Source organism: Aythya marila (assembly GCF_965140915.1).
Source record: "Aythya marila genome assembly, chromosome: Z".
Classification (NCBI taxonomy): domain Eukaryota; kingdom Metazoa; phylum Chordata; class Aves; order Anseriformes; family Anatidae; genus Aythya; species Aythya marila.
Window position 1 is genome coordinate 24,193,749 of NC_139080.1, and position 12,406 is coordinate 24,206,154.

Below are 12,406 nucleotides of genomic sequence, written 5' to 3' on the forward strand. Positions count from 1 at the left end.
GCAGCAGCGGGGCGCTGCGCGCTGCCGGCCGAGAAGATGGCGGCTCCTATGGAGCTGAGCTGCTGGGGAGGCGACTGGGGGCTGCCGTCCCTGCACCCGGAGTCTCTGACCGTCATGGTAACGGCGGGGGGACGCCGCCCGCCACCACGGGAGGGCGGCGGGGAGGGAGGCGCGGCGCCGCGGGGCTTGCCGGCTGCCGGGGAGGAGAAGGAGGAGGAGGAGGAGGAGGAGGAGGAGGTGGTGGAGGTGGAGGCGCCCAGGGGCGCGCTCGCTCGGTGTCGCCCCGAGGCCGGGCGCGGCCTGTGCGGGGCGAGGGTCCCGGCGGAGCGGGGGGCGGCGTGCCCCGGCCCGCAGCTCGCTGACACCAACAAAACTCGTGCCCTCGGTGCCAGTCTCGGCTGGAAGTTCCGAGAAAAAAACCCTTAAAAACCTCCCGGTTCAAACCACAGCGGGCGCAGGCGGTGCCGGTGGACGTTGCCTGTTTAACCCAAGTGGTCGCAGTGCTCGTGTGTTACCGTGACCCGCTCTTCCAAAACGCTGTCGTACACTTCCCTTGCACATGCCGACTTCATTTTGTGTTTCTTTTCTGCAATCTGTTGCAGGCTTATGCTAAATTTTCTGGTGCTCCTCTGACAGTGAATACTATAAATAACTCTTGGAGAACTCCAAAAGGTACCTTGTTTGCATTTCTGTTAGTCTAATCCTCATCACTATAAATTTGGGTTCTAATTTCAAAGTTTCCTTTTCTTAGTTTCCTTGGGTTTTGAGTCCATGAGCAGCCCCTTCCTATGCTATTCCTGTATCCATTACACATTGATAAACAGCTTTTCAAGTGTGACGGTTTTTCAGGGGTAAAATAATGGAAGACATAAATAAAATGCCTTAAAGGGCACTTTATTAAAATGTGTATGGGTGAAGCAGAGGAGAATCAACAAAGCAGGAATGTCAGGCATTTTAAATAGAGGGTATAGTGAAAGCAGTTTGCATGTTTATGTGATAGTTACTAGGCTTGCATATGGAAGTAGCGTTCTTTAATTATACATAATTTAACAGGCTGGTACAGTTGGAAGTAGAATATCAGCCCCAAAGTGTAACTTACATTAGCTGGGGTGTTTAGTACTGTGCAGAGTTACAGAGGTTGAATCATAAAAGGTGAGTAACAACCTAGCTGCCAGACAGGTTGAAGAAATGGTTGAAGGTGTCAGAGGATATGAAGCATGTTGCATGCCTCTACTCAATCCTTATCTGTTTGCTCAGCATTTAGGTTATTGTCATATATTCCAGAGAGGTAAAAATCACTGCAAGGCTAAAGTAGTCTGTCACTTTAACTTACTATGTCCTCAATTTAGGCACTACTACGTCCACGTAGAATTTGGCTCTCTGCCTCTTGGTATTTGATTTATTACGTTCTGCTAGCAGAAATTCAAAGAACAAGCAGGGTATACTTTTCAAAAGTTCTGTTGCTTTTTTCATAGTCGAGATATTTAAAATCCATATCAAGAAGCAAAAATAACAACAACAAAAAACCAACATCCAAATAATATGTGTCTTTTATTAATGAAATTTTAATAGTATTTTGCATCAAGGTCATGTTAGACTCATCAATGTTGTAGGTACTTCATGAGTGCCCTATAAGGCAGTTCCTGCTACAGAGATTTTTATAGTCTTTGATTCTTCAATCTAATGAGTAAAGGCTGAATAATATGCTTCTGGGAGAAGGGATTTATTTAGTTCTGGTCATTTGCGCACTGTTAGCTTGGGCAGTGGTTGTAGCAAGGCTAGAGAAAACAGGTGGTTAAAAGTAGCATGGAGACAAAGAGCAGGAGAAAAATAGGACTAGAAGGAAGGATAGGCCTAGAGAAAAATGAGTTGAGAGGGCATTTGGACTGGTTGGAATATTTTTCTTAAGATGGATATCTGAAATCTATACCAGTAGCCTGGTTCTCAAAGTGTCAAATAGCTAGTAGATGACATTGCCTTCAGTCTGGGCCCTTTTTATGTATTGTTACTAACAAAGGCTACGTTATGCTAAACATGTTTGTGATCTTGGTGGAACTGAGTGCCGTATAACCTAGTTTATACATACATATTTGGAAGATCAGAGCGTGCTATGGAGAAAAGGAAAGCAGATGAAGTGACTTGTCACTTCCCAGCTATGTTATAATTATTACATATAAATTCAGTTGACTGCATCATTTGTGCCTTCTAGGAGATGTACCAGTCCTGATATCAGAAGACATTGTTATTTCCCAGCCAGCAAAAATACTAAACTTCTTAAGGAAGCAGGTAGGTTGCTCTCAAAAGAATCTACATGTACTCCATATAGACTGATGCAGAATTCCAAAACCCTGGAACACAGTTCTGACCCAGTGCTTTCCTGTTTTGCATACACACATGAGAATTGTGAAATCGTGGATCACAGATTGCTATTTGAAAGTTTGATTATTAGTTTTGTGAGAGATTTAAAAATAGGCTTGAGAAAACCCTTTGTTGAAAAGGACAACAAGCTGGCCTCAACTGAGCAGTTTCTCGCTGAGATTCATCATGCTCTTAACTATAATACATTAACATTGTTACAGCTTTGCAGACCTAGGTGATCACACTTAGGGAAGTATGGTTTTAACTGTTCAAATGAGTAAGCATCTCCCACTGCACAGTTTTTGTTTTTTTTTTGACAGATAATACATAAGTGTTGTTTTTAATTTATGTAGTTTTTCTCTAGCTTGTTGCATAAAAATGTCTGCAAGCACTTCTTGATGCACATCATGTTATTGTGTAGTCAACTTTTGCCTGCCTTTTGCAGATCTCCTAATGTTTTATTCACAAAGAATAAAGCTATACAACATCATCTTTTCACAAAGTATAAAAAAGTCTTATAAAGCGTGGTATCATCATTTTATTTCTAAGATGGTCTTCCAGCCCACTATTCTGCCTTTACATCAGAAATTCAGTTCCTGCCTAGTCAAGAAGATTATCTGATGAATGGCATGTTAGTGAAACTTTAAAGCTTTTTGGGGAGAAAAATAGAATCTGAAAACTGAGCATTTGAGATGGGTTTTCAGACAGTCGTTTTAAAATTCAGAAGTTTCATAGCCATTTGAATACCAAAGATTCCTTCATGTTGGGGAAAAAAATACCCTCTTTAACTCAAAGTATAACAGTAATGGGAATGCTTTTCAGATATCTAAAAATAAGGTAGATCAGCACTGACCTTTTACTGTTTCTAAATTAATGAAGTTCCCGAAAAAGCTACCAACCCTTTTAATACACATTAAAAGGATTCTGTGTCGGAATCAAGAGCTCAGGTAGCTGTAACTGCTTTAATTTAGCTGTGCACTTGGTGTCTTCAATTATTAGCGTCCAATTTTTGACTTTATGGAATGGTAATTAAAAGATAGGAATGCTTTTGTTTTTTTTTTTTTTATGTTTAACAAGTTAAGGGCCAGGTGCTTCCTCAAACATATAGATGGGGATTTGCCACCTGTTTTTTACAGCCCTGAGTACTGAAAAATTGCCTCTGTGTTACTGGGCAAATGCTTGGAAAGCAGTGGAAGTAGGCACAAGAGTTATTTTGGTGATGGGAGGGCCCAAAAATCAATGAATGGGACAGTTAAAATGGATGTTGTGAGGGTACATAGCTATGTTTGACATAGCTAGCCTGAAGAAGTAAAGGAAAAAAAATGCCTACCTGCATGTTTTTTGTCCAGAAAAATATTGTGGTATTTACTAACTTGCTAGCTGTTAAGTTTGAAGAAGTTTTGGGTTGTGTAGATTATCTTTCTGGAAAGTTCTGTGTACTACTTGCAGTGTGGTTTTTTGTTTGTTTGTTTGTTTTTAAATTCATAGAAATACAATGCTGATTATGAATTGTCTGCAAAACAAGGAGCTGACACACTGGCTTATATTGCACTACTTGAAGAGAAACTGCTTCCTGCTCTGGTAAATACTAGGAAATATTTCATAATTGCCAGAATGTTTAAAAGTGAATATTATAACAGGCGTCCAGTTGAGAGAAGTCTGTCAGCCATAGCCCTGGCTTGAATGTATTTGCATTATTAGTGCAATTTTGAAAAGACTGCCTAGCAACTTTGGAAAAGGAAAAAAGTGTGTGGGAGGTGTGAAGTAATAATAATGAATTTATGAAAGACATTTTAAAATGGCACCTCTGATGTGTTTTTTTCTTAGATATTTTTTGGGAAACAGTATCCTGAAAGCAGCCTGTTCTGGCCATTTTCTGTTTCACTTGATCCTTTTGAAAAAGTAAGATGTGGTATGTCTGATGTGGAGTGCACAACTGTGAAGGCTTTTTGAACTGTTCAGTGGGAACTCTTAAGAAATTTAAATACCCACCAGTAGTTCATTTTTCAGTTCAGTAAATAACACGTGGCCACATGCCCTCACCAATTTAGTGTAAGTACATTGGAGCTATAAAAATCCTCAAACTTTGGGTCTGTTGAATGACTTGGACTTGAATTTGTATAGACAAAAATATTCTGACCAGGTAATACCATAGGCTAGCTTCTTCAGCTATCCTTCAAGGCTTTCAAATTCATCATAATATATTATCTTTTATTTTAAGATGTATATAAGATGTATATAAGAGAAGTCTAGTGTCCTTGCTTAAATTCCAGTGATATTCTTTCTTGTGTTGATGTAGCTGCACACATTTTGGGTTGAGGCTGAAAATTACTGCAGCGTAACAAAGCCATGGTTTGCCTCGAGGATTCCCTTCCCACTGAGTTTGTATCTGCCTGGAAAGATGTCCAGGGAAGCTCTTAACAGGATCTTGCTGACCAAGGGGGGACCTCCACTGTACAGTCTCTCTGAAGTGGAAGCACAGGTATGTGTTGTGTGGTATAGAATTCATAACTTGGTGCTGTAAAAAGACTAGAAGTGAAATAAATAGTCTAGCACACTGCCAAATGGTGTGTGATGCTGTATGTACTTGCCTGTACTACAGCTAGGGCTCTTGGATGGTTTTGTGTCTCATCAGATATACAGGGATGCCAAGGAATGCCTAAATCTCCTGTCTAAGAGGTTGGGAACATCTCAGTTTTTCTTTGGAAATACGTGAGTATGCTTTCTTTTCTTTTTTTTCTTTTTTTTTCCTTTCTGTTTTTTAATGGCTAATAAAACAGGTACCACATGATCCTTTGTACACTTAGACTTTTTTTTTTTTAACCTGACAATGTTAAAAGGTGCTGCACAGTAGTTTCATGTTTGACACTCTACTTTTTCAGGTAAGTGTGAATGAGTAAACAGGACACAAATGAGATCTTTGGACTCAGTTAGTCCAGTGGCTCCCTTATCTGCATCTTTCCATGGAGCAGCAGATGCTGCCTACAGCTGCTCATGTGGGGTGCTTGATGAGTTAGTGTAGCACTAGAGAATTCTTTTCTAGCCACTAAATGTCACCTCCTGTGCCTTTACGTAGAAAAAATACTTGAAGCCTGATGTGTTACCACTACTATCTCCTTGGGAAGAGGGTGTAGGTCTCAGAAAGCTGTTCTTCATATGTGCATGGAACAGGAAGAAGATACTGCCAATAGCATAGCACCAAGAGACTGTAAGAGGAGCGATCTGTTCCCTTAGCTACTGAAGTTGGACCACTCCATGAGAGAGGATCCTGTTCCAGTGGCATCCATCTTACTTGCTTGTTTGTGGTATTGTTTTTTTATATGTCAGAAACGTGTTTAAGAGTGGCTTGTTTTTCAGTGCATGACTGGATTTTAATACAGAAGCTACTGTTTCAGCTTGCCAGCACCTCACTAGTTCAAAGGTGCTGAAATCAGTAGATAATTTGTACAAAGCATTTATCAGATACGAAATGATGGAATGCCAGAGAAGTTGACCAAATTCTATCCTGAGTTGTTTGATATATGCAGAAAATGGTTATGTACTAGAGTTCTTAATGTCTCACCTCCGTCACATTGGTTTTGTGTTGTTGTTTTGTTTTGTCACTCTTTTCAGGCCTACAACCCTGGATGCCTTTGTATTTGGTTTTCTTGCACCAGTTTATAAAGTGTGCTTCCCCAGAGTACAATTACAAGAACATTTGAAACAGCTTCCCAACCTGTGTCGGTTCTGTGATGATATTTTAACTTGCTACTTTAGGTTAACTGTCTCAGGTAAAATATGTTTCTTTTCTGCTTTTTGTTGTGTATGGTCTGTTTGAATTAGAAATGGTGGTTTCTGCATGTAATTAAAGCAGAATTAGATTTTATATAATTTGTGCTGAAGCTTCTGTGAAGAAATGAGGTAGAATAACTTCCACAGTTGTGCAGAAAAGATGGAAAATCAAAAGCGAGTTTTAATAATCAGTTTTAGAGCCTGTCAAGCCTTGGTAAAATGCACTTGTATCTCTGCTATGGCTAATGCTTAGTGCTTCGGTTTCTCTGACACAGAACAGCTTTTCCACTTAAATTCTTCTTAGAAAGGATAAAAACACTGAATGAACTTTCTCTCCAATGTTTGTTTCTGTTTAAGGCTGTAAAAGCTTTTGTTAATGCCTTTTCACTCTTCATCTTTCTACCTTCACCCTCCAGGCCATTCTCCATCTGGACAGGATACCGCAGATGCTAATCTGCAGAAACTCACACAGCTTGTAAATAAGGAATCCAACTTGATTGAAAAGGTTACTTTTACTTCAGTCTCTAACCTTCCTGCTTCTTTGTGGGTGCTTGCTTACAGATACACTTGCAACTGTACAATGGACGTTTTAGTTTAATTTTCTTTTCTAATGAGTTACTTTGTGTAGAGATGTAGAAAGAAAATAACATAATTTTAAAGGAATAATTAACGAAGACTTGTACATAAAAGGTGTGTTTATTACAATCAATATTGTCTTGCAAGTGTGCATAAAAATGGTAGAAGTGTGTCTACCCATGAGTGCGCATACCATGCAAGGGGGAAAGCAAATCTATTATCAACAGTCAGAAATGGTCTTGCAAGACCTCAGCAAGAAAACTTCTGAGCAAAACTCAGAAACTGGTCTTGTTAAGACGTACACCCTTCACTGCTTAATCTCAGCTGAATGCTGTAGTCACTGTTACACAGTCCTTCCTTCTGCTTGTTCTGTGTCTGGCTTTTATTTCTCTGTACTTTGTTTCCAAATCTTACTCAGCACCTGTCAACAGCTGTGCAACTCACGTTAAAAATACTTCAGTCTCCATCAGTAAACTAACTCTATATAAAGCTCTTACTAGGATAGAAGGCACTTCTTTCCGAAAAAGATGGGAGTATCAGATAGATCAGTAATTATGTATGGCTTCTGTAGCATTAGGTATTGATTAGGTATCTCCATGTGGTATTGAAGTGTGGCTGTGGAAGTTTTAAAGAATGAGTAAAGTAGACATCTATCAGACATGATTTAGATAAAGCTGATTGTACCGTGAGGAAGTGCAATGGACTAGACTGTCTTTGAAGATCTCCCCTATGCTGTCTTCTGTGATTTTGTTTATTCTGTAGTAGCTACATGCCATTTTTCTTTTGATACATCAGCACACATAGGGCATTAGAGTGATATCCTGTAAAAATGTAAAGTCTTCATATTCAGAGACAAAATTTAACCTGTCTTTGGAAAGGTCTTATCACAGTCTCTTCAGTAAATACTTTTTGAAATCCTTAGCTAATCTAAACTCGTTCAACACCTACAGAGCATTTCTAATTTGAAAAAAAGATTTGTTCCTGTAAGATGCTGATCATGCAAAAGTATCCACTGATGTTCGCAATTTGACTTCTGATCTGCTTTCTAGCAGGGTTTGGCTATTGAACAAAATTGAAACTTTGACCTCTCAGAAGAAGGTAACAATGTTGTTTTCCTCGGTAATCTTGATGAAATGATTCAAACAGAAGCATTCCCATTTGACCTGGGTTTATTGTGCCATATGCTAATGGCATGAATAGCAAACGAAACAAAAGCAGATATTTGGGAGTAGAAAGGAACCAAGACATCTGTTTTGGCTAGGGCTGAAATAACAAGGTGAAAAACCAACAAACCAAACCAACCAACCAAAGAAAAAACCCCCAACAAGCCAACAAACAAGTGTACTTCTTAATAGGAGTCCTGACAAATAGACTAATCGTATAATTTGTATTCTACTGTTTGCCAGATCCGGCTCTCATTATTTCTCTGCAGATGGATGACAACCTTCGTAAGAGTCCACAGCACCCCCCTCGAAAGCTAACAACACTGAAGCTTGCTGCAGGTGGAGAAGAAAGTCCATTGAATCGTTTGTCACCTTGACAGCTCTTGGTGCCCATGCACATGTGTTTGCCTTCAACTCTTCTGAACTTCACAGTAATTTTTTCACATGAATGTGGTTTTGCACGGGAGGAATCTGCTCATGGGTACAAGTAGGGAAGAAATACAGCTTTGCAGTGTACTGTCTACCTGTTATTTTAAGAAAATTAGTACTTCAGGCTGACCACACGCTAAGATGAGGTTAAACTAAAGTATTAAACACGAGGCTTATTCCTGCACATGTTAAAGTCATTTTGTACAGCAGATTTCTGCCTTTAGCCTAGCAGAAATGCTAACCAAAAGTTAAAATCCTCTTTTTATGGAATTCCAATATGTTTATGGATTGTTCACTTTTGTTTTAGTTTATGGCTTTTGATATTATTGTAATCATGTTACTGTGTATGAGTGAATGTACTTTTGTATCTTCCTAAAAATTACAAAGTCCAGTTGTAAAATTGGTGAAAAGACTGCAAGAGAAGGAGGTGTTGCTGTTCTCAGCAGATGAGAAATGAAAAGCAACAAGAGGAAGTTAAATATTTTTTTATTGTACTTTCATGAACACTCTTGTTTCTTGTGTTTTAAGGGTGTTTGCATTTTTGAAAGCTTGTCAAGTTGTGCTTAGAGGGGAAATGTTGAGAAGTGTGTGTGCCGTGGGGATTACAGTAAGGCACAATACGAACGTTTCACAGATGCCTAGTATTAGTCCTGTGTGAAACAGGCTTAACCTGTGTGCATGATAATACCACAGGCTACAAAACCTTAAGTCAAAGTTGCAGTGGGCTGGTAGTGAGATGGAAAGGTTTGATTTGGGTGAGAGACTTGACTGGGAAATACAGTGTGGCTCTGCACTGAAATTAACTAATCACGAGTTTGTAAAAAAGTTGATGTAGGCTTTTTAATTTGTCACAGATGCCTCTAATCAATTTTGTCTTACTTTTTATAAGCACTACAGTTCACCGAAAAGCTAAAATATAAGACATCTAAATTTTTATGTTCTGGCAGTCTAGTTCAAAGTTCTTTTGTTGCTACAAAATGTAATACACTGCAGCACGTATTTCTTCTGTTTAATTGAGGGACTTATGTCTCATTACACTTCCTCTTAGTAGAAGCCTTGCCTGTTCTAGGGACCTAAGCAATTCCGTCACAAGAGATCTGCTGTAATTCTTGATGGTAATGTACTGGTAGGTGCTCCATGAGTGGTGTAAACAGAATTAGTCAAGGGGATTGACCACAATGGCAGCACTTAGGGCACAGAATTCTGATGATTGTATGTGTAAGATGACTTCTCCGTTGTGTTTTTTTTTTCTAGCAAAATCAAGGTAGTCCTTCAGCGTCCCTTCATTACTAGACACATTTCAGATACAAAGGTTAATTATTTACTGTTTATACAGACAAGACTGTAGATTGTGTACATACTGTACTTTCAGACTCTATTTAAGGAATGTAATAATCTTATCATTAGCATTTCCTAATTACACCTAAAATGTTGGGTGTCTAATAAGCACTTTAAGGTTGAAGCTTTTGCTCTTACTAGAATACTTGTTTGTGATTTTGAAATGAATCTATTTCAGACTCATGGTAATTGAATAAACTGACTATCTAGTAAGTGTAAAAGTAAGTCAAATGTTTAAAATTTTTACTGCCTGTATCTTGACAAGGTTTAAATGAGATCAATCACACTGCTTTTAGAATCTTTTATTTATGAACACAGCTATGGATAACATTCTTTAGTTTGTTGCTTTTGTGAATATGTACACTCAGTCTTTGAAATCTCTTTGTAAAAAGGTCATTGTTCCAAGATTAAAATTTTAGACTTTTATTGGAGTTTTGGTAGTTTACTGCTGTATTTGTGTGCCTGAGTTTTTGAACCTGGGCAGTTACAAGTCCAGAGTGGTATCAGTTTGAGTAAAGGTAGCTCTCTGCATCCAAAGTAAAAGCTCCTTCTCTGGCTAGTGGAGAAAGGTGGAGTTTAGGTGTGATTCATCTCTTTACAGTAGCTACTTAAAAATAGCTAAGTTAATTCAGTCTTGAAAGTGTGCATCTCTACTGCATGTAAAGGAAGCCTTAGCTTCCAACTTCAGAGGCAGATTGCTACAAAACTGTGTGGAAACTGGCTGCAGTGATTGATTGGCTTTTCTTCTACTGCTTGAGACTGCAGATGGTCTGCAAGCATAAGCAGCCAGCCCTTCTGGCCGTGCTGCAGCAGTGGGGTCACAAAACCTCATAGTGATCTGCTTCGTGTGCAGAACAGCTGCTGGTATGTACTGCAGCTCTGCACTCTCCAAATAATGTGGGGATGTTTTTGTGCATGTACCACAACATGTAACTGCAGGAAATACCTCCGTGTTTCTGCTGTATTGCTGCTGTCACAGCAGCTGGTAGGCTTCCTCCACCCTCCTTGAAGGTGCAGGCTGGCAACAGGTTATTACCTCTAGAGCAACTCATCCAGCCTGCTGCACTTTCTCTCATGGAGGAGGCTGCCAATTTTAAGTGGGATGAACCGCTCTGGCAGGTTGCAAATTTAACACCCCCTACTCGCAGGCAATTTTGTACTGAAAGCTTATGTGTAGATGTTGTCAGGGCTATTCTGTGAGCTGGTTGCAGGAATATGCATATGCCTGAAGAAGTTAGATAAAAAATGCTATGAATGAATTGCTACAAATAAGATCTTTTTATTGTTTCCAAGATAGCTCTAAAAGTCTTTTTTTTTTTTTTTTCCTCCTCTCAGAATATCGTTGGGGTACATTAATCTACTTCATACACTTAAACACTGGCAAAGTCACATCACTCTTGCTAATATAACATAGCACTGCATTAAGAAAAACACCCATTTGTATTTAATTCCTGGCTAAAACTGTTTCTGGACTTGCTTGAGTAGGTTTCCTCTCTTGCTTGAGATTATTCTTGGCATTGCAGTAGGAATCATTCATAGTGCCTTTTTTTTTTCTTCTTTTTTCTTTTAAGTACAGAAATGTAAACCATCTTTTTACACCAGTGTGACAAACTATGGTAGCTGAAATCTGTCTGGTCTGTGCTGTTGGCAGCAAGTTGTCCAGTCCTTCACGTAAAGACCATGCTGATTAACAAGACATTGCATTAAAAAAAGTGCTTGTTTTAGCCTGCAGTTTCAGAAATCATTTTAGTCTGTTGTTAGTGATTATCCTGATTCAGGAAAATATCCCCTAACCTCTCTTGGTGCTAACCAGTGCCTACGAGGTAATGAATTTCAATGCACTTGCACTGATACCACTGCAGGATCAGGCTGTTCGGCACCATAGGTGGTACTGAAGAGTCCCCCAGAGGGCTGGGCTGGTCAAATACCAGAGCACACAGCCCAAAACTTTGCACTCAGCACTGTTCTCATCCAGCCCCCACTGTGCCAGTGAAAACACTTCCACTCTGCTTGTTCCAGGTGTTTTGGCTGTTGTGGATGCACCAGTCCCTGTTGTTGGGAGCTGCTGGGAGTGTGCCTGCTGAGTAGCAGCTTTAAGCAGCTGCATCTCACTGAGCATTTCTCCCCTGAAGCAGGTGAGGGAGCACCTCTGTATGGCTTGGCCTGCAGAGAGTGAAAGTGCTAATCCTTGTTGGGGACTGCGAGAAGTGGCTGAGCATAAGATGGCATTGTGACCATAAAGGTCAGCCTCAATAGCCACTAGTGGGCGAAGTGGTCAGGGAAGTCCCAGGTTTTTCTTTATGTTTTGAAGGATACACAGAGAAATTACTTGTAATGTGGTAGGCTTGTCTGGCCCAGTGCAAGACTGAATGAGCTAGGTTTACTGTGAATTTCTTTAAAAGCTGAGCTGAGAGCATGCATTGATGATGGAACAACTTTAAGTCCACAGCAAATAAGATCTAGCAGTAAATATGCTTATGGCATGAGGCTGATCTGCAGCACTAAGCTCCCTTTTCCTCATTGCCTCTCACTAAAACCACATGCTTTTTTTGCATCATGAATGTCAATGTTCAGAATTTTTACAGTGCCAAAGTGCTGTATATGGGTCTGTTGGTAATGTAATCAGTTATCAAAATACAGAATGTTCTGTTCCTTCACTTAAAGCAAGAGTGCGGAGAAATTGCATGCATTGGGTATGGGCTCATTAAGTGCCTACAGCCCCTTTGTAGGCATCCGGTGTTCAGCTCAGCTCTGCCAAGCCGTTTTGATAA

The 12,406-nt window shown here is 39.8% G+C and overlaps 1 protein-coding gene across 7 annotated transcripts; it reads left to right on the forward strand.

Moving 5' to 3' along the window:
- Window positions 1-10,060, forward strand: MTX3 (metaxin 3). 7 transcript variants are annotated; one of them, XM_082784001.1, is made up of 11 exons: window positions 1-117; window positions 603-672; window positions 2,210-2,286; window positions 3,847-3,939; window positions 4,186-4,260; window positions 4,658-4,840; window positions 4,994-5,070; window positions 5,971-6,128; window positions 6,546-6,634; window positions 7,758-7,803; window positions 8,138-10,060. In XM_082784001.1, exons 1-10 carry the CDS (start codon window positions 37-39, stop codon window positions 7,779-7,781), a joined length of 927 nt encoding a protein of 308 aa, XP_082640127.1. In that variant the 5' UTR covers window positions 1-36; the 3' UTR covers window positions 7,782-7,803; window positions 8,138-10,060. The 7 variants fall into 7 exon arrangements, with proteins under 7 accessions (XP_082640127.1, XP_082640124.1, XP_082640123.1 ...); XM_082783998.1 differs by lacking the exon at window positions 7,758-7,803 and having other exon boundaries at window positions 8,112-10,060; XM_082783997.1 differs by lacking the exon at window positions 7,758-7,803.
- The last annotated feature ends 2,346 nt before the right edge of the window (window positions 10,061-12,406 follow it).

Coding starts and splice junctions, on each gene's coding strand:
- MTX3 (XM_082783997.1), top strand. CDS start 37: ATGGCGGCTCCTATGGAGCTGAGCTGCTGGGGAGGCGACTGGGGGCTG. Junction 673..2,209: donor CTCTTGGAGAACTCCAAAAG/GTACCTTGTTTG, acceptor TGTGCCTTCTAG/GAGATGTACCAGTCCTGATA. Junction 6,129..6,545: donor CTTTAGGTTAACTGTCTCAG/GTAAAATATGTT, acceptor TTCACCCTCCAG/GCCATTCTCCATCTGGACAG.